The following is a 23,069-nucleotide window of genomic DNA, read 5'->3' on the forward strand; positions in this document are numbered from 1 at the left end:
ACCCCATCTCACAATTATCAGATTTTGAATAAACTAATGGCTAATCCATCTTATGAGGAAACAAATATTTACAGGCGTCACATAAAAGGTAAACGAGAACCACTAAGCCTGGAAATAAGTGGCATCTCGGGATGGTCCACCTCAATTACCAACCACGATCTGCATGGAAGAAGGACACGCGCCTTACTGTAACCTCCTGTGGGATGTTGACCTTTAGTGCGCACCTAACATTTCCCTGACAGGACTAGGAGGGCCAAAATGAATTAAAGACATACATTTAGAAAAGACTGGGTATCCTTCGCATCTTCCGCACGCAATAGCCACTTACATTATAAACATTAGACACGAACACTTAAACTTTATCCAAGGGCGCCTCCCTATCTGGTTTTACCTGGAGACTGGGAGGCAGGATCCATGCGCCATCCCCACACCCCAAATGTCAAAACACAAAAAAATACATCCAACGAAAAATCTCGTCAAATTACCAGTTTGTGTACATCATTTGCATGATGGAACAGTTTCAACTTGCCGTCTAAAAGCACAGTAGAACTTGTAATTACTATAATGTACTAGAGGTTCCCCCTCCCTGCAGGCTGGCCAACCACACCTTAGGGTCACTAAATTACACCCCACCAGAAATCACGCTATGTTTGTTAGGTGTACTTAAACAATCACACACACCAACTAACTCTTTGGTAATGGCAACAGCGAGTACTATAATAAGACGATATAACTCCCATGCACACTGCCTCACACATTCAATAAGTCACCACTTCCACTTACCTTAACTGTCCTCTGTAATTATAGCACAAGTAAACGTATAGTGTGACTATTAAGGAACTTAAATGTTAAAGTGCCACATATGAAACACTGCATATATATTGCGAATAATCAATCTAATTTCAATGCCACAAACAAAAGTAATATTTACCAAATATAATAACATTTACCAGGGTAACCAGCAGAGCAGTACGGGCCACTGAGTTAATTTAACCTTTAATCTCGACAACCCTCCTCGACCCTCCCCATTCCACTAAATTCTTTCTGTTTTCCGAGCCTTCAATTTACCTGAGGTGCTTTATGTTACGAAATGATCCCCTGTGGGCACACCTCTGCTTTTACCTGTCACACACACACACACACACACACACACACACACTCTCTCTCTCTCTCTCTCTCTCTCTCTCTCTCTCTCTCTCTCTCTCTCTCTCTCTCTCTCTCTTCACTGTCATTTAGAGTGGAATACAATGATCATCTAACGATCACAAAATAATGGGATTTTTTTTAAAACGTCCTCTTCGTTGCTTAGCTCTAAGGTGGCTGGAGGGACCGATACGGAATCGAAAGCGTCGTCCAGAGGCTGTATGTGTTCTCTCCCACTCTAAGAATCATGATTTTTTCCACAGTACATAAGACTAACAAACAGTAAAACTAAATTTTCCAGTAGCCTGGATCACCAGCTGGCGATCAGAGAGAAAAGATAATCCTCAAAATGTCTATTACTACACGTGACGAGATTTTATCATCCCACACGAGATATGACCACCACATATTTTCATCCATTGTTCTGGGGAAGAAGCTACAGGGTCTGTCTACCTGCGATGTCATGTCCATCAGGTAACAATTTATCTAGCCATCAGTCTGCTAACTTATCACCCATCAGATGAAAACGTCTGGAGGGTGTATTGGTGGTGGAAACTTTGTGTTGGTCCCTGGCAAAGGTCAGTGCACGGCCACATACTGTACTCGCCATGACAAATGTCAAAAAAAAACATGTGTCATGGGGTCAGTCATAGTGGAAGTGCTTCAAGGTTAACACCTCCGAAGGGACCTTGTGATCGCAAAGACGAGTGATGGGCGGTATCCAGGCCGAGTCGAGACGGCAGTTCACGGCCTACATCCAGCAGTGCCCCTGAGTAGTACCTGCTGCCACTGGCCCCACGGGTGATAGTATAGTCCAGATGTAAGAGTCCGGCATCAAAGAAAAACTAAGTGGTAGTGGCTGGAGGCCAGCCTTACGATCATGGCTAACCACGCGATGGTATGTCCGGACCCCGCTACCTCAACCCACAACTGTACAATTTCAACCTCACACCAAAAAATCTTAAAAATATACTTGATCTACCTAGCTTTACTAAGTACTGTATTTAGACCTGCGAGCTAAGAGCAACAACATCCTACTTGACCGGTAATCAGTCTGAAGGTTGGTTGTAGACTGTACAGCTGTGAAAGGGAAAACCTGGAGACAAATTCCCCATAAACTACAAGAAATATCATACAGTGACAACATGAATACTTCTTATATCTTGTAAAGAAAAACTGGAGGTAGAAGTAACGAACTATTACTCGTTGGTTAGAACACCTGTCAGCAGTGGCTAAAAAATCAAATCATCCTGAATTTAGTGGACGACATCCTGCCGGTAGTATTATTGCGTTACAGTTCTCAAGTTCTGCTGTAACTCCTCCATGACTAAGCTGTTATGGATTGGACACAAAATACGGGATGGAAGGACAGAAAAACAAAACGGTGACCATATTTCTCCGATTTCCAGAAAAAAAGATAACTTCCTTTAACAAGTATAATAAGAAGAGATAAGAAGTATTTTCCACAGCTCATAAGACAATGGACCTGAGGGTTGAATCCCGAGTTTAGTCAGAGATCATGAGTCAAAGCACAAGAGGCAATGGCTTTTAGGAAATTAATTTTGTAAGTAAAATACTGGTATACACCTGAATCAGCTACAATAATCTTACTGAACGCGCAGCCACTCTATGGCGCAGGTGAGTTCTTAACAACCCTTCACTTGACACACGTATGAAGAATTGATCCACAATATCTCACATGTTCCTTTCAACATTGTCATTTCACATGGCGGCCTACAACAGTGACGTATGTATATCATGTATATTCCCATTATGACGCACAGCACAAGCGGGGGTGGGAGGACAGCACGAGGGAGGGTGTGCGTTACGTGAGGCGGAAGCTGGTTGTCTTGTCTAACTACACGCGAGTCGGTATTTCCGACGCTCACTAAACTGCCGGTGTTCCCACACTTATATTCTGCTGGTATAACCTTACCTATCAGTCGCATTAACAACTATGTGTCGTCCAACTCTAACCAGTGTACTAGTCCCCTGGACAGTACAGAGGCTACACCATATAAACCTATATCGGCCAACCCAGTATCCCGAACATGTCCATTTGAACATCATAAGTGCTAAGAAACTGGCGTTCCAGTCAGCTGAGTCAATTACTGTGTAGCTCATGTGTGATTTCTTGAAGGTGCGCCACGCTGTCAAAACCTGCACCTTGTCTCTCACCTGCTATAGTTTCATGGCGTACACAATGTGCGGCTGTTATTGTCATAACTCATCCTTTGTATCAAGAAGAGCAGAGGGTAAAACAGACATTCAGAAAAGTTACCCAAGAATTGACTTAATTGTTCTTCTTACAAGTGGTCTATCTAGGAACCTAACTACCATTAGTACGACCTTCCCATCTACCTGTTACTGTGAAGGCGATGTGTCCTAGGCCCACGTTGTATGTGTGGCTCCAGTCATCGCTCAATACAGTGGATTATAGCAAATTGGAGGTTAATGTTAGGGTTGAGCAGCAGCCTTGGGTGATGCGCGTGACTCACATGATGGACACTGCCACCTGCAACACTCCCGCACACTAACATCACCCAATGATGACACGCAAACACTACAGCACAACACCACTTCTGATTCATCTTACTCATCTTGTCGCTGTCGATAACAGCCCACAGCAAGTGAACAACCCAGTGTTCAAAACTGGCCACCAAAGAACACAGGCCCACACATACCACTCAAGTGTGTGTGTGTGTGGTCAGTGAGAACAATAATTACACTGTGGTAAATGACGCACTCCTAACATGGCGTGCTCCGCTAAAAAAAACTCATTAACACCCCCCCCCTCGCTATTTTGTCTTAAATCATGGCTACGACTACAGCGCCAGTGAAAACACTTATTTTTAGTTCAGTCTCCTCACGAAAAATATATTCCCAAGAATTTTCCTTACACAGTATACGCATTGTATTTAAATAAAGTGTAATATATATATATATATATATATATATATATATATATATATATATATATATATATATATATATATATATATATATATATATATATCCTACAAATGAAATTGACTACGAAAAATGTTTCAATCTAAAAATCATATTTATATATAGGGTAGGAGAGGTAGGGCACGTGGGGTGGAGCATGGGAGGGAGTGACAAGGAGTGGTGAGGCTCGGGTCATAGCTTGTCGCTTGGTGACAATGAACGCCGCTTGACTGGTGAAGCGTGAGCCACCAGCCACCCGCTATACTAAACGCCGTGCCTTGCCCACCACAACAACAGCCCGTATGTTACCGGGTCGGTAAGGTTATTTTAGCTGCTGGTAGGGCAGGCGGACCCTTACTCCATCGGAGAGCCTCCACTCAGATGCAACCCCGCCATTCATATGTGAGAAACTACAGGCGCCCCTCATCCACCATCTCACTCACACTGGTGCTAACACCTACCATCTTAACACTTCATTTTTAATACAAGGTAATTATTCAGGAAAGCTGTAAATAGCCTATATGCTGTTTTAGTGAAAATAAAACGCCTGCATCCGAATACTAAATTAATTTATGTAATACGTAACGAAGGAGTAGCAGGCGAGAAAGAAAGGGGTAGGGGAGGGGAAGCCTAGGGACCTGTAACCCACAACAAACATGACTGCTCACCCGCCTGTCCTCTCACTACCTCAACCCCCCCCATTAGATTACACCTTCTACCCATACTGTAAAATTTTAAAGCGGGTATCAGAAGCATGAAGGCCTGCTAGGGACTGAGGATATGGCACACAGTACAGTATATTAAACCTTTGATACGCATAAAAGCGGCGTGGACGGCATTGCCAACGACCGCGTTCACGTAGCCGAATGTAGAGTTGGGTACCCTTTCACAGCAGGGTAGAATGGAAGTGCCTCACGATCGGACTAGCGACCCTTAGGTCAGGATGTCTATGTTCGAGAACTACCTGACGTGTGAATATTTAATATGGGTTGGAATAGAAACATATCCTGGGAATGTAACTTCTATTAGTCAATCAAATACACGCCTGGTACAGTCATCAGGCGAGTAATGGTAACAGTGTGGTATGCGTTCTCGTCAATAAAGTAATCAATGTTTGCTGAAATATTAGACACCCAGACAGTGCAGTCAAGATACTTAGCTCGAGCACACGCAATAGTAGACATAGAACCAGTAGACAAAGCCAAGGGCAGAGCCAAAACAACCCTTAACAGCTCAACACGCATCCACCTGACCCCACACTCACCTCCATCACACAGGAGACTGTGCCTTGGTATAGGTCTCCCAAGGTCAATAGACCTCTTCTATAGGCCTTGAGTTACCCTTGGGAGTACATGACAACTTCAAGTCCAGGCTGCACTACATGTATACACTATATCCTCGCCTGTCATAAGACCTCCTCCCACAGGTCTCCCAAATATCCGCCTCCTAAAGACATTATTAGGGAACTACCACGGTTTGTCAGAAACAGATGAACTGTCTTGAGGAATTCTCCCTCTATACACTCACTCCCCTTCATCTATAAATAACTTATTAACCAATGGCCTCCCAGGCACTCGCCTGTAAATTGTACAAATCAAAGAAGGGAAGCATGAACTCCGCATGCTTCCCTGCTGGATGCTGCAATATTTCTGTGCTTCGCTTTGCACAAGATGTGTTGGGAGGTCACCCACCCTATCACACTAAACTTCACCGTCCTCTCAACACCATATCTCTGATAGCTACGCAGTATCGCAATGATATACTTAAATGGCACCAGTGAAGGCTCCGTCAATCTGGCCTCAGAAGCCCTTTCTCAAATGCCTTCTCCCCAAGGAAGTGTGGTCCGCCAGCACGAGTCTGTATTGTAACACAAACATTTTGGTTTTCATGGGATCATCTCATTATGAAGCTTGGTGAAATTCACCAAGTTATTTGCTAATAAAAAATCGGCTACTTTTCAACCTGCACAAATTACCAGACAAGCCTGATTTAGTACTAGATAAAGGCTGTATTTTAATTCATAAGCATACTAATCAGTACATTATGGCTCTCAAATTTATACTTTTCACAAAATTGCACTCCCACTAACTCCCGGCCCCTGTAACTTAGGTACACCTCCAGTCCAAATTCCCACTGCCGTCAACTAACACCGTCACTCGGGCTAAACCATTCTTACCCATTTATAAACAGTTCCCCCTCACCCACCTTTCCATGTAACTGAGCTCACTTAACAGGGTAACAAGACTTCAGTTTACGCTGTCTTAATAGACGTTACAATAAGCTTTAGATTCCTCATAACACTAAGACTTATGAAGGCCCTTTTGAGTGCAACCTTTATCCCTGAACCGAGAAATCATCTTCACTGGAAGGAAAAAATCTGATCACGATTGCACATGGCCTTTGATGCATTTTTTCTACTTATACTTTTACATTGTACGACAAAGAGCAGCTTTTATTCACTTGGATTTCATTATGATTATTTATGCGTCTGCACAGTGCTTGTTCAGTCTCATGAAGTACTGACCCAAGCTGACGTGAGCGTGAAATTGTGTTCGTTCTTTGTTACTTTGTTTATCAGGAGAGAGGAGGGGGGTGTGGGGGATGGGACCAATATTCAGAATGAAGAGTATATCAATACCCGAGATAAAATTGTCCTTATTTGTATCCAAAAGTTGACGCCGAACAGAAAGGAAAAAGGTAATTCCTCAATATATCAACGAACTCGTCCTCCCAGATGGGCAACACTTCCCACGACTCCTTGGCACCCTCCTCTACCTACCTGACACTTCTGGCCACACAACCGCACACAAACCACTGAAATTGTTCTAAAAAGATAACTTAGCAACAAACAATTATCACTACTAAAAACATTAATGGTCATCACACACATAATCCGCAGGCGTGAAAATTGCCAAACATTCACAAGGTTAGTGCCGCATTCTTAGGTATCCAGTGATAAGAAACTAACTTTACATAAAATCTCAACAAACCCTTTATGACTGAGTGAGTGCATAATGCGGATGACTGCACACTCCTCTTACACACAACAAATTTGATCATTAAATTTTTGCGGTACGCTATAAAAATTCACAGGATTTTATCATACGAAATACACCTCAACTGCTAATGGCTGCTAGTGCTAGAACTGCCCTTTGCTCCTTTATCGATGTCATCAGTAGTTCCCGTCATTCATTTTATTCCCAAACCTCCTTCCCTTGGGGTACATCAGCCTCCCCAGTGAATAACTCAGCTGTCTTCCCCAAGTGAAGGAGACATTATCTTAAATTTATTATGCTCTCGCTGTCAACCTACTGTACAGTACATTAATACTGGTAAGATATATTATTAGCTGCACCCAGTGAGGTACACCCACTAAAAAATTATTCGGCACCCGCGTCATTATTGTATCACGCCGTAAGGGTGCCGAATAATTTTTAGTGGGTGTACATCTGCCGGAAATACACTACCTGAGCTGGATCACTACTTCCTTCCTTCTCTAAATTGCTTTTCCCCTGAAACCTTTATTATTATTCATCAGCCTACTAAACTCACACACACACACACACACACACATATATATATATATATATATATATATATATATATATATATATATATATATATATATATATATATATATATATATATATATATATATATATATATATACATACATACAGTATGTGATTTAATAAGTTTAAATGCAAATAAATACAAAACATAAATACATTAAACTCAATGATGTATTCACTCCAGTAATCACGTGGATAAATCAGACAATCTCTTTGATAACGCACATTGGTGGCCTCTTAAGTTTTTTTATCTTGTCTCAATTTGTGTCTTCGTGATTCATCAACCTGCAGTGGTTTGTCGTTCCCACGCCTAAAAATCACCCAAGTTTATTATATTTACTGAAAATAAATTGATAAACTTTTGTTTCTTCGTCATTTTGATTGTTTCTTCTCGCTGCACTTCCTGTGTTCACGGGTAATGTTTTAAAGAACTCGACTCCTGTGAGATGCTAAGAAATAACGCATGGTTTTAACCTATGGGTGGTTTTATTCACACTTGTAGATTATAGAGAGTACAATAATTATTTAGAAATTTATGTAATAAAACTAGGAATGTATCCACGAACGCTAATGCCGCCGGCTGTAGGCAATATTCGACCTCTGGCCTTTTATTAGTGATGACCTCCGAGGCAGACACAGCCACTCTTCGTGATATACCATAGTGATGAAACACGTGTTATCAAGCTCAAGTTTCATCGAAACATCTTGAGTGGCTCAACTTATGGGGCTTACATAATAAAGCTCAATGTGAACTTTGATCTTAACATATAAACTTGAACTTTGATATGAAGAGTTGTTTTTTGTTCGCAACACATCGTCTACGGGTGAAACGCACATGGCTAATTTCATAAAATTATCCTGAATTATTAAAGCCATGGAGCAGGTAAGCAAGAATATACGAACAAAGGAACAGACAATACGGTAGTACCCCCCCCCCTTTAAAAAATAGAAGGGGTATAACATGAGTTCACCTTGTGTCGACTCAAGTGACTCATCTACTACTACAGTACAAAGATTTTACCAACTTCAAAGGTCAATTCGAAGACACATGAACAATTATTAAAGTCGGGAGAACCAGTTCTTTAATACCACTGGTTTGACTTTCCTTGTTGAAAAAATGAGTCATTATTCATCCTGGTTGAATCTAATACAGTACTAATATGTTATGCTCTCACAACGTTAGATGACCATTATGACTCTTACGATCCTTTACGCTCCCCCCCCCCCTTATAAAGTAGTGATCGTTAAATTATCCAACATATGCGCTATTATATAACACCAATAAAGCCTTTCTTGGTGCCAAACAACAATTACTATGTATAATGAAGAGGCCACTCTTATAAGAAGCATTGCCTATTTCTTATTTACTCTTCTGTGGAACTTGGGCCTGACGTGAACTCACTTCCGCTAACATGGTCTCTTGCCATTCATACTGGTGGCCTGTCAGTTAGTCCCATTGTCGTGGGTCCCATACAGTAAGATAAGAACACAAGATATAATAATATATCAAATTATATACCGGTACTACATTACCATCATTACTGGACTCCCTAGAAATAAGAAACCGCATTTAAAAACAAGAACAATACCGTAAATATTTCTCAAGTGACTCAACCAATTTCTTCCTGGTGTGTCTGTTTATAGAAAACGTGAGAACCGAACCATCACTTTACTCATATTGTTACAACCTTAAACAGGTGATTATTTAAACAAAATTTACTGAAAATAAATAAATAATCCTGAACAGTTGGCTTCGACATTGCAACAATAGGATGAAAAGTATCAATCTTTCAGTTCTTTGTTACATCTGGACGGGAGACCCCAGCCCCTGCCCCAACAGGTAAACATTATTTCAGCCCGTGTTGGTTCAGTCCAACACACCACGGGTGTTTTGGTAACCCCAATTCATGATATTTTTTTTATTCTACTTGTGTTATTCAAGATGATATAACAATTTTGTTTTTGAAGCCTTGTCCACAAACACCGAGCAGTAATTGAAATGAAACAACTGTCACACATATGTCAACTGGTTCAAGATACCGATATCTCCCGACAAGGAGTGTTGAGAATTCAGCTTTGTTTACAAAGAAAACACGGTGAAATAAAGTGCGACAAGAAATGAGATCAGTCGCCACCTTCCATCTTGTTGGCCATTGTCCCAACGGGGACGACCGTCCTAGGTACACAACACTGCCTGTCCTCAGGCCGCCTCACTGGGAAAAACAGCAGCAGGTGTGGATGTTTACATCCATGGAAACTTTCAAGTAACGGTTTATTGGTTAGTGGGAACCATAATAACCATTGTCATCGACGACCCCTTTCTTATCCATCTCTCGTCCCCATCATTCCCCCCACACCCAGTACAAAATAACCTCAAGCCGTCTGACTGTCAACGATAATGGCCATACATAAAAGATGTGATGGACAGAAACAATCACAGACGGTGAGAGCTTGCGAGAACAGTGAGTAGCAGGTAGCGTCCCCCATCACTGCCATAACCATACTACACTCCTGGATTGCCAACATAATAAGAATTAAGCCAGAACTCAGGAATATTATTACGCTTAAATGCGGTTGGTACCGTGCACCAAAGTGGTAGAGGCTTTGAAAGAGAGGAAAACAAATCTGGATAAGCAACACTATCATCCGAGTTAAAAATGTGTTAATTAATGAAAAAACATAATCTTATCCAAAAAGTTCCCATCCTGTTTGCAAAGCTTATTTCCCCATTTACATTTCTTCACGATATGAACCATAGATGACAATACTGAGACATCTTACTACTACTTACTACTCAAAATTGAAAGTATCTCACAATTTCCAAAAATATAAATTTGATCTATTTTATGTGAGCATAACATTTGCGTCTCGGTGGAGAGAATACAAACATGGTACATTACCGAACTGTTATATATATATATATATATATATATATATATATATATATATATATATATATATATATATATATATATATATATATATATTACAGTTCGGTGCTGCTAAGTAAAACGTCCAATAAATGGATAACATAAAGTCTAAAATTGCTTGGCTGGCAAGATGTCCAATAATTCTAAGTCACTATGTCATTATATACATCCATACTACTATAAAACCGATCCATTTAAGTCTATGGAGAGTTAACGAGCGAAAACCAAATTTGTCGTGGACGGACAATACTGCTATATCCACTAAATTTCGGTCGGGGGAGAGTAAATGCATTAAAATTAAATCTTAACGAGGAAACTTGATAACTCCCTTAAAGGTGTGGCCCATGAACCACGGCATTCTAGGTATACAAGTCTTCATGATGTAAATACCAAAAGTATGGCTGATCAAACGAGGACTGGGGACGGGTGTTGTAGAGACGAACCTACCGAAGGCAACACCAGGTAAACCACCCACCTCACGCTGGCCGCTTCCCCCAGCTAATACTGATAACGAATGTCAATACACCATAACTGTATATTAACTTTCATAGCGAGTTGTCTTGGCCCATTTCCACTCTTTGTCTGACCCTCCCATTATCCTTAAATTACACCGTAGCTGAGAGCATCAAGTACGACCCTTCCGTTACAAACTTAGACATGAGCTGCATAAATTACTGGGGGTGAGCAGTGTGAGCTACTGGTGGAACACCACCACAACCAAACCAAGGGTTAGCACAAGCAACCAGCCATTGTTTACATGGCAGCTCTCACGCGCTCCACCAGATGAAAACAAACGGAGAGCTGAGCTTTCATCGGGGGCTTTCATCTCATGCCGCCAGTCTAGTACCCACGCAGCTGCACCACCCCCCACCTCTTGGGCTTTTTCTCCCACTCATACCATACAGCTCCTTCTATGTCTTCACTCACACTTCACAACATTATATTCCTCGAAGATCGGATTGACAACCAACCACAACTTCTACCACAAGTTAAAACCTATCGGACAACCTTGTCCGGATCAGTTTGTATACCCTATATTTTTTACTTCTTTTTTTTTACTATATTTCAAAACTTTAAGTGTACCATTTTACAGGGTCACGATAAATACACAGAAGCAATGGTACCGAAATTAAAAATTACTTAATCCCGAGGAAAGGGTCAATAAATTAGGACCAAATCCAGTAAGCCAGGTTTGATAGGCGACTACCTGGTACGAGCTGTTCCCACGCTGGGCTCCCTGGCGACGCCGCGGGACATCTCCCCCATCCCCACCCCCCTTCCTGCCCACCCCCAACACCTCCGATACAGCCACCGACGCTCTCACTGCAAAAGCTTCCTTTTCACTTTATCGTTATTATACCACTATATAATGGATATAAACAATAGAAATGTTACTAAGAAAAAGCAATGTGATGTCTAATCCAAAATAACCCTTGATAAGATAATGATGGCCACGAAGCCGAAACCGTAGCCAATTCCACAAACAAGACTGACGTCACGGTGGACCACAGGGCATCGCGGGTCCACTTGGGATCGACCAAACTCTCTCAACAATGACCACTGCCTCTACCCGTGTAAATAACAACCTAGACGAACTAAAGATATTTACACACGTGTTTACATCTGTCTAAAGGCACATGTTTGTAAATGTCTTTTAGATCTGAGCTTGAAGATATTTATGGTGCAGTCCCAGCGCTGAACAAGAGGATGGACCTTAGCAGAAGCTTCCACTACGTTAGCCATGACCAGAGTCCTTCAGACTCCAAACAGGGGAAGCTCTGTCTACAGAGGTAGGTACGATAGACAGACGGCCTCAACAGCAATTCTCAACAAAAACCCTGGGCTGGGAAAATACCGTGCGGCTACCCAAGCTCAACAGGCCCTCGCCACATTAAACACGGACCAAGATAAATCAACGCATCTATACTAACAAAGCAATTTAAACAACAAAATGTTTGGTTGTTTTCGAATATATTCCAGCATTTGAAATTACCATAAATAAATTGTGTACAACTATTAAATGTTTAAACCTGAATGAATCCGATTTCTGGCAGACAAAACACCGATACCGTTATTTGAATTTAGATCCTACTCTGTCCTGAGTGTAGGTGGCGAGAGGAGCCGTAAACATGTGCAGTAGTAGTAATAAAGAACAATTATAACAGTGCGATATCTTATCAGCCTGCCATCGGCGCGGGCAGCACCTGGCCCCTATTAAGTTAGGTTAAGGTAGATATTTCCTATCCATGCTCTCAAAATCCTTACCACTTACCCATTACAATGATATACAGTACATCTACAGTACCTGAACTCGGGGGAGAATTACATTAACCAACTCAGAGCCACCTACCCATCATTATGAATACTCGGAGTTATGCTTCTCAATTCTAGAAGAGTTTGTTATATTGCAGGAACACGTGTAGAGGAGACAACAGAAGTACGGGGTATTACAGTAGACAGATGGGACCTGTGTCTTAGGGTGGTTAGTCTCGCCCCCAACGAACTCTCCACTGAATCACTACTCCGATCTAATCCACTCTTACTGTTCGCTCTATTAACTTATTTCGTGCACACGGACGAATTCAATTATAGTGATAATTAGTTAAATCTACATAGAATGACATCTTCCAAAGTTTAAAAGGGTGAAAGGTTGGTAACACGGAGCAGGATAAAGCTGTGCTCACTGTGTGGCATCAACACACCGAGGACAACACCTGCCCGTGAGGGGCGACCGTACTGCCATTTCTCTCTTCATAAAACCTTCACTATCTTATTAGCTTTAAAGTGATGATCTTAACTCACATTTTCTTAATATTACAGTTTACGAAAATAATAGTGAGAACAGTTATATCCCACACATATTGTTTCTTTAAGGGATATTACTATTAGGGGAGGCGCGTGATGCTGAAGGGCGACAACAGTACCCAGGGGGAACATCAGCCACAGGACTTCACTGCTCCCCCGATATACACTGTAAATCATTAAACACAACAAATCAACACCTTTAGCTTATTAAAGTGCGGAACTAATAAAGTGGCGAGCAAATGTACTTATAGCCTGTTAAAATGTGCGAATGTGAAACTGGAACCATCAAAGAAAAAAAAATTATTACAGATAAACATCCTTCTGGTGTAGTTATCAAACTGAAATCCAAAAAAAAAACATTTACAGCGAAAATTCAGACAGCGTTAAATAAAGCCACATCCTTCAATGTAGCAGCCAGGTGGGTAGATGTCACACGGATGATTGTAACGCAAGCTGAATTAAGCTGACAAGAGGGGCGCCAACCTGACGCCCAGTCCACAGATGAAGTTAGATAAACCACTGTGAAGGGTTCATTACAATAACAATGCTTTACACTAACTTGCCTGTGAATGCATACCGAACTTTACCTACCTTTACAGATGAAGAACTGAAGGTAATTGAGTGCAGTGTAGGCTGGTTACACTGCCTCCTTGTGTAACAGAGGTAGAGTATTCAGTACCGTATCTACACTGCCTTAACAGGTTTATGAAACCTACTTTCAGCGTGAATTCATGACTTACATACCTCCATTGCCATGTTTACCTTACAGTTATGATCACAGGTCATAATTATTCACCTAACAGCACGTTACTCACACCTTAGAAACTAACAAGAAACAACTTATGACTTTTTCCCATAATCAATGATGTGCTGCTACTGACACACCTGGACTTAACCCTTGAGCTGGCTGCACATCCTCCATCTCCCTTTCCAGTTTCCCTGAGTCGTCCACAACGAGACTGTCTGCTGTTGAGTGGTTAACCTGCCAATTACTGCCTCCAGCATCAAAATAGCAGTATCCAGTGCAGTTTGGTTAGCGAGGTATACCTGATACTTAAAACTCACTTCCCAGGGAGACTCAAATGTTTAATATTGTTTAGGGTTATCTCAGCTGCCGCTATCGTGCAGCTGTGAGAAAATACACGTATCTACTTAATCTTGATGATTAAAGTACATCCACAATATTCAAATAATTGTCAATAAAAACTTTGTTGGAAATAAAGCAGATTACAAATAATAAAATCAGTGCTCACATGATTGATAAAGTAACTTCGATCACTGGTATCCGTGACACAAACTCGTCTGTGTCATGCCGACCCCCAAAGCCACTTGAGAGAAAATCACCGGGGTGGGCGGGCAGTGCACCCAATTTCGCCCATTAGTCGCTATGTGACCCCAGCACGCTAGTCAGTCCCCACGGTGACCACATACACAACACCAACACTCCACATTACTCTAAGCATATTTTGAACATGAGGAGCACTTAAGCAATAGCTGGGCATAAGATTAGGCCCAAAATAAAGAGATACCGACTTTAAAAGTTGGGTTCATCACAGTACGCTTGACTACTTACTTACGGTATACGCACATCTTGGACGCAATATGCATTTATTACATAGCCTCTTAATGGAAGCACTGACGTTTGTATCGACGAATTTATTTTAAGTTGTGGGATTAACCTCCAGGATGTGCCAAACAATGGACACCGATGAAACATTCAGTCCAGCTAGCCGGTGCGCCCCGCGCACGACAAAGCTTCAGCCATATCCTATTGTGGTCTATGAGGCCTTTTCCTGTTCATTGTGAGTAAATGAGAGTAGGAGTGGGTTACCGCGGGGGAGTAAACAGCGCAGGTGGGTACTAAGTTGCTGGACATCTTCCACTCAGGCCAGGTGACAGCGGAGTGAACTGGAGTTAAAGTGAGCCAATACAGGAAATTAATGGACTGCAAAAAACCTCACCAAGAAGCTGGTTGTGTCGTCAGAGTAAAAAACTGTAGGATAACGCTGTATTGTTATAAATCCCCGAGCAACGCCACGTTCGTGACTGGACTCACGTGTACACCAATAAAATCAGTAATCATATGCATGAAACCCTTGGGTCAGTTCCTGCCAACATTTAAGAATCGTTTATACATCAAGGCGAAGCACTTATCCACTCCACTGCCAATGAATCAAACGTAAATGGCAGGCCAAGCAAGCGAGGTCCACTAACACACGTACTGTACACGTTAAAGCTGTAGATCGGCCTCGGCTCCAAAAGACACGTGAACGTTTGTAAGGAAAAAAAAATCACCTTTACCTCAGATTACTTTTCCCGGGCCGCCTCCTCCAAACTATTAACATTAACCACAATAAACCATTTGGCTATTATCCGATAACAAACAAAATGTTTCAGTGTCTAGTTATACTGTACCAGCAGTAAACTTGTAACACGGTCTCAGCAATTAGTCACCGTTATATATTTGGAGTTATTGCCAAACTGTAGGTGCTAAACCTAGCCAGTGTATGACTAGATATGGCGGGTATTGCTAAATACTGGGGGTATATAGTTGTCATGCTTGATTGCTTGATAACTACGTCCAATTGGTAATAACAGTCTCTATAAAACGTTTACCTGTACGTGTTTTATCAGGGGCCAAGACAATCATGTAGATAACAGATTAGTAGTATGAAAACCTCTTGATGTTTCTACACAGACCGGAGGGTAATATGGGTTAATTCTAAATTTTACAGCTGGACAGCGGTAATCATAGGAGTGATAAAAGTGGTGAAAGTAATTATGGAGAATGATAAGAACAATGAGAAAAATGTTGTGTGCTACGCGAGGAGACGATGGTGAGTCGTGTCATAATGAGGAACAAGGCGTGTATATGCTGAATTGGCTTGACGTTCACCCAGGCAGGCCAGGCCCCTGGACGATAACATACGGCAGTACCTCGCAACTGATCGCCCTAAACACACCAGAGACTTTCTGGTCGAAGCCAGACCTGCAACACGTTTGACTTATGCCGCCCGGTAAGGAGATTAACCTGCCACGTCAACTAGAAATAAACTGTATCGAGTTGACGTGGCAGGTTAATTTCCTTACCGGGCGGCATAACTAAAAAATTGGGTCCCACAAGGTAAACGCATGGTTATAGTCTCCTCGTACACGATGACAATATAAAATCACACCCGGGTAAGTAACTTTCAGACAGTGGTAAGTGTAGTGTGCAACACAGCCTGGTGGTTGAGTGGCGCCAGTCTACAGCACTACACTTGCCTGTAGTTAAACAATCGACGTGAGTTTGTCAACATGATTATAAAAATTCTGAGTAATTATACATCTTGAGCTTCCCTAGTGGTTATACATATTACTCTATAGGTCACTTGTATGTTTGAGTAAGTGAAAACATCTATTTCATACCTTTAGCTTTACAACAAGTTTAGAACACCAAGAGAGCGGCAAGGCCAGAATTCTCAAATCACAAAGACCCCGCCTGACAGTGTTTTGCCCATGAGGCCAATAAACGTAACTCATTTGGGCAATGAAAGCTTCACAATAAACCACAATTAATAAGTGCCATATAAGGGTGGGTTCATTAATTGAATTAAGAGGATCTTCCCCTCCCGCGGGTCAGGCTGCAACAGCAGAGGCCATCTGCACCTCCTGCCTCCCCAGAGCACACTATGTATTTCCACCAATAACCACACATACTTCTCCATACAAAGCTGCATTAAATTATCAATACACGAGAAAAATTTAATTAATGAAAAAGACAGCCCCATATAACAGTATGTCCGCCCCACCAATGACTGGGCCATTTGGTGGGTTTTTCCAAAGCGAAGCCGCTGGGTCTTGAATAAACACAGGGAGATGATAAACAATAACTTCGGTATTTATCACCGTCGCCCACACCGCGTCACCTTCCAACTACTGTATTGAATTTTCCCAGCCATGGGGCAGCAACCCCCCTGTCTTTTATGAGGGACTGTAATTACCTGGAATGTGTAACCCAAGTGATTCCAAATAACTTGCTGACAATTAGCCATTCCATACTACACAATCCTCATTCTTCCATCAATCCACACTCATCCTCTCTCAATCCTCATTTACTCATATTAATCTTCACTCACTCTATCCAGGCAAAAATCAACACATGACGCATGCAGTAAATACAAAAGAAAGAGGAAGCAGCCAGGGTAAATCAAGAGAGAGAAAGATAAACACGTATTATCCAGTAGCGGTAAATCATGGGGTCATGTCCCCTCGCCCGCTCTCAGACCCAGCCTCTGCCCAGCACCATCTGGACCCTGGGGGGACCACACCAAACACACACACACCACAAAAAATACAATAACAATGATCACCCAATCAACTTCAATTAATCGGATTTTGGCTAGCGCCTTGTATGGTCTCACGCCACCTGTTGGGTTCCTCTGGACTGCATCCAGGAGTCTGCTGCCCGGTCACACTGCTCTTTTGTGCTGCTCACTCATTCATCTTCTCTGCCGTGTACAGTACAAGCTATGAATATAATCTCTCTTATAGCTAATGCTATAATCCATTCACATCGAAATTTTGTAAGTCACTGTTATTCAATTGGTAGCGAGAAGTTCTATACGTGATGGTAAGCGTAAACTTAGAGCCAGGGAGTAGCATCCTCAGTGTGTGCGTGGAGCAGTTACCATCGCCACCCCGGACGCTGCAATTATCCCTCTATTCAGGACCTGTAACCTGAGATTGAGCTGTGTGTGGCGTTGCTTAATGCCGCCACCTCTCGCACTCACACTGTACTCTGCAGAGCTTAGGTCCTTAACCCAAACGCTCTACTAACCGACGGCAGTCAATACATAGACATAGGGTGGATACTAACTAGTTTACGGCCTCCCACACTCAGATGGTTCACCATGTGAGCAACAACGGGATATAACCACCAGTGTCCCCACCTATTCACTTTACCAATCCACTACTACATTACTCTCAATACCAATTACATAGCATAACATATAAGGCAAACAGTCTGCATATCAAGAATACCGTACAATTTATTTCCCACATAATTCCGTCAACCTTTATCACTCAACAGATGTAGATGCATCAGTGTGTAACCTTCCCACCAAGCTTACCATAAATCTGAGCAAGACAATACTGGAGTGGGTAGGGGAGTACCCTCTTACCAGTTACCCACAAGTGGCACACCTCTGGGACCTAGGGAACCCTTAATTCAATTAGGCATATCCCGTGTTGTGGGGTGAGCGGGTGCCAGCAGCGGCGGGCTGTGGGAATATAGGACAGTTGGCCATGCTCGTCCTGGGAACGCCAGACCTCACCCTCGCCCCTCGACCATATATTTCCAAACAATGGGGAGGGATTACGATTACATACTGTTGTCTAATTACCCTTAAGCTAACTGTTAAACCAAATGTTCTGGCAACAATTATCTACACGTTCATAGGTATGTGCATACTGTATACATTAATTATATATCAATGCCAAGAAGAGTAAGGCTACTGTATGTGCGAAGCAGTCATGGTGGGACGAGGGCGAGGTAGTGTGGTGGACAACATTAAAGAGCCATGTGCCGCGTCGGCAAGTGGCCCTAACACTCCTGTTCCATCACACACACACCCACCCACCCTGGGAACACTAGTCAAGATGGCCCCGAAGGGACACACTCCGTAGTAGTCTTCACACAACTGTGGGAAACACCTCACCAGCTCATTGCCCCTCGTGTATTATATAATTTTATTGATACTACATAGTCTTTCGTATGGCCTCCAACATATCTATGTAATGGATGTCTTTTGTGCAAGATGACAGGGAACACACACACTACATCCTTGACCACCGTAGGGTCAAGACCTATTCAGGCGCTGCTCCTGCTGAGCAGGAGCCCCCCTTGGCCATGTCGGTCCATTCCTCAAGTCCCTCTCCCCGACCCATCCTCACCACCGGGATATCTACATAATCAAGTGACAATTTCGTTTCGGAAAGAAGTGGGATCAGTGTTGAACAGTAATGAACAGTATTTAAGCCAGTGAATTCAGCACTAGACAGTACCAGTGAGAACCGTGACCCACCACTGAAATAAGCACCCCTGGGAACCATCCTCTGACCAGGTGTTAAATCGTCCACCCTGAAACAACAGGGGGCCGGCTATGCACCTGACTACAGATAACACCACCGAGCAGAGAGGTACTGTGACACCACCCCACACTACACGGTGTCGTGACCACGTGAGGTCCTTCATATCAACACTCAAGGACGAGTTTCTGCACCACGTGAACACCCCCACACCCGATGTATCCATGACCACGTGAGGTCCTCCATATCAACACCCGAGGACGAGTTACTGCACCACGTGGACACCGCACCACCTGGTGTTTCAATGACCAGCCCAGGCCGGGGCCATCAACTGTAAACTATAATAATTTGTATGTTCAATTCATGTTACTTCTCCTTTCAGTAATGCAAGCTTTTGTTAAACGACCCACCCATCTCATGTCTTTGTATGTAATAAGTCATTTTTGTCCAATGTATATTTTCAGCCTTTGGGCTGCTGAACTTTTTCAATAAACCGTTAATAATTATTATTATTATTATTATTACACAGGACCAAGCATGAGGGACAGCACATCACTTACAGCAGCAGGTGCTAAGTCACTAACAAACAATAAAGACTGAAATAAAAAATAAGAAGACACAGAACCAGAATGGGTGAAAGAGAAGGTAGCTGGACACTGTACTTACTCGCACGAGGACTCGGCTCCGGAGTTGGAGACGCAAGTACCACTGTTTTTGCACGGGTTCGGGGAGCACGATAAAAAACCTGCAATGACAGAAATTCACATTAATCGTAAGTATAAAACATACAATAAAGATTCAAAACACTGCTTGGAACGAACTACTCAGGCCACTTACAGAATACAGGTAACAGACAACACACAGGTAGGCTACAAACGGATTGATTGCTGATAGTCACAATAGAGAACGCTTCCCCACTGACTCGCCATGACCAACTTATCAACGAATATATTGTAAGCGAAATATGTAAACCAGAATTTTGTTAACTCATAAATTGAAACAAACAATAACCTACTTCCAAATGAAACTTATCAATAAAGTTTTCTGAGCATGGACAATTACCAACCCGAACTTCAACAGGGAAATATTAAACCTCATACTGCCCACCACACTTTAAAACATTAGTGCTCCCCATAACATTATATTATACACTGAAGACAACGGCATTTTTATGCAGGAACTCCATAAAGTAAATCAAGTAAATTGAGCAGAAACAAAAGTTATCAGAATACCACAAAAAACTCTTAATATAAAATAATGAATAACGAGACCTTACCGTAGCCAGCAAGAGAAACGCGCCTCCATCATGAAAAATAATACTGACATGGAAAAAAAATTTAAATGCAAATTCAATGACGTTTATTTTACATACTACGGAAACAGAATGAACAATCAAAATCAGGCATTCTTATTTACTGTTGCTCTGGATTGGCCATTGGAATTCCTGAAGACTAAAGGTATTAAGCATCTTTAAAAGCATACGTAGTCAATTAGGCCACAGGAGATACAGTCTGCTCACAGTAAACTGAAATATCATGGTTGAATACACAAGGATTGGGGACAGCCTGACCGGGGTGCGGAAGTACAGCCCCCAGAACCATCTCCATACAAACTCCAGCCCATTGGCCTCGACGGGATGAAGCGCGCCACGGACCCTCATGCTGCCCTTCACTCTGTAGTGAGCAATCTCGTATAATCCGCCACAATGCACCGTCACTACACGCTACAGTGCACTGCCATTACCATGGCAACTATACAGTGCACCTGCCGTTTCTAGCCTATGACAGCTCAGTTACCAGCTTGTCAACCAATCACGAGCCATGTACACTTTCCCGCCATTACCAATTTCGTCATGACATTAGCCACCCTCTATCGACCATGTATTCACACAGGTCAACCGCTTGTTGACCTAGAACTGAATATCCATACAACGGTAAATCATTCACAAGGGAATGCTATAGAAAAAAGTTGACCACTTTCACCCGACCCACATCTTCGTTCAGCTAAAGCTGTAGAGCATATTCTAGTTAGTGTAAGAGAAGCAAGACTCTAGAGAAATTCTTGCAAGATCGCCTGCACTAAACAAAAGCAACCTATGCCACTCAGACACATTCACCCAGTCTGGCCACACCGCCCCTCCCTGGCTACCCCAGCCAGACAGCGCCCAGATGCTATCTCATGGCGATTGACTCCTAAAGCCACGCTGCCAACAATGGAACCACGCTGTCTCTGTTGGATCCGTAAATCACTGTAACACACACATTCTCTGAGAGTGGACGCATGTGAATTCGTACCCAAGAGTAAAGGAGTGCGTGTACATTCACAAAGACACGCAAGTCATTAATATTTACAATCCATTGGATCTAGCATTAATGGGGGCTGGTATATGCATTAGGGAGTGAAGGTATGGCCAAGAGCGTCGCCATCCAGATGACCGAATAGATCCTGGCAGGCAGCTTCAGCCATATTATATTATGGTGCTCGGTGTGGGGGAGGGCCTAGGTGGTGCACGTTGTGTGGGAGAGCCTAGGTGGTGCACGGTGTGTGGGAGAGCCTAGGTGGTGCACGGTGTGGAGGGCCTAGGTGGTGCACGGTATGGGGGAGAGCTATGGTGCACGGTGTGTGGGAGAGCCTAGGTGGTGCACGGTGTGGGGAGGGCCTAGGTGGTGCACGGTGTGGGGAGGGCCTAGGTGGTGCACGGTGGGGAGGGCCTAGGTGGTGCACGTTGTGTGGGAGAGCCCTAGGTGGTGCACGGTGTGGGGACAGGTGGTGTGTGGGAGAGCCTAGGTGGTGCACGGTGTGTGGGAGAGCCTAGGTGGTGCACGGTGTGTGGGAGAGGTGGTGCTCGGTGGGGGGGAGGGCCTAGGTGGTGCACGGTGTGGGGAGAGCCTGGGTGGTGCACGTGTGTGGGAGAGCCTAGGTGGTGCAGTGTGGAGGGCCTAGGTGGTGCACGGTATGGGGAGAGCTATGGTGCACGGTGTGTGGGAGAGCCTAGGTGGTGCACGGTGTGGGGAGGGCCCAGGTGGTGCACGGTGTGGGGGAGGGCCTAGGTGGTGCACGGTATGGGGAGAGCTATGGTGCACTGGTGGTGCACGGGTGGGGAGGGCCTAGGTGGTGCTCGGTGTGGGGGAGGGCCTAGGTGGTGCACGTTGTGTGGGAGAGCCTAGGTGGTGCACGGTGTGTGGGAGAGCCTAGGTGGTGCACGGTGTGGAGGGCCTAGGTGGTGCACGGTATGGGGGAGAGCTATGGTGCACGGTGTGTGGGAGAGCCTAGGTGGTGCACGGTGTGGGGAGGGCCTAGGTGGTGCACGGTGTGGGGAGGGCCTGGTATGAACCAAGGATTAGGCTGGCCGCTGTTGTGCATTGTAAATCGCTTATCTGGTCATGGGTTACCACGTGGGATGTAGATAGTAATTAAACCCAAGCACCATCTTTCATACGCCATATGGCACCCATTAAATACAATAAAGTAAAAAATAACAATAATACTTATAAAAACACAACAATATCACATGACCAAACAAATTTTGCAAGACTCCCAGACAGTTACAACAACACGCAGTTTGTACTTTCAGAAATCAATAACACAACCAAAAACCCGG

General features: G+C 43.3%; 1 protein-coding gene across 1 annotated transcript in view; it reads right to left on the reverse strand.

Annotated features, from left to right (window-relative positions):
• Window positions 1-23,069, reverse strand: part of LOC121864256 (neurogenic locus Notch protein-like) — a 120,479-nt gene that overhangs the window by 77,288 nt on the left and 20,122 nt on the right. Inside the window, 1 exon segment of the mRNA XM_042363334.1 lies at window positions 20,135-20,213. Coding sequence (XP_042219268.1) covers window positions 20,135-20,213 — 79 coding nt within the window.

The sequence above is a fragment of the Homarus americanus genome, unplaced genomic scaffold (assembly GCF_018991925.1).
Source record: "Homarus americanus isolate GMGI-L3 unplaced genomic scaffold, GMGI_Hamer_2.0 scaffold26351, whole genome shotgun sequence".
NCBI classification, from domain to species: Eukaryota; Metazoa; Arthropoda; class Malacostraca; order Decapoda; family Nephropidae; genus Homarus; species Homarus americanus.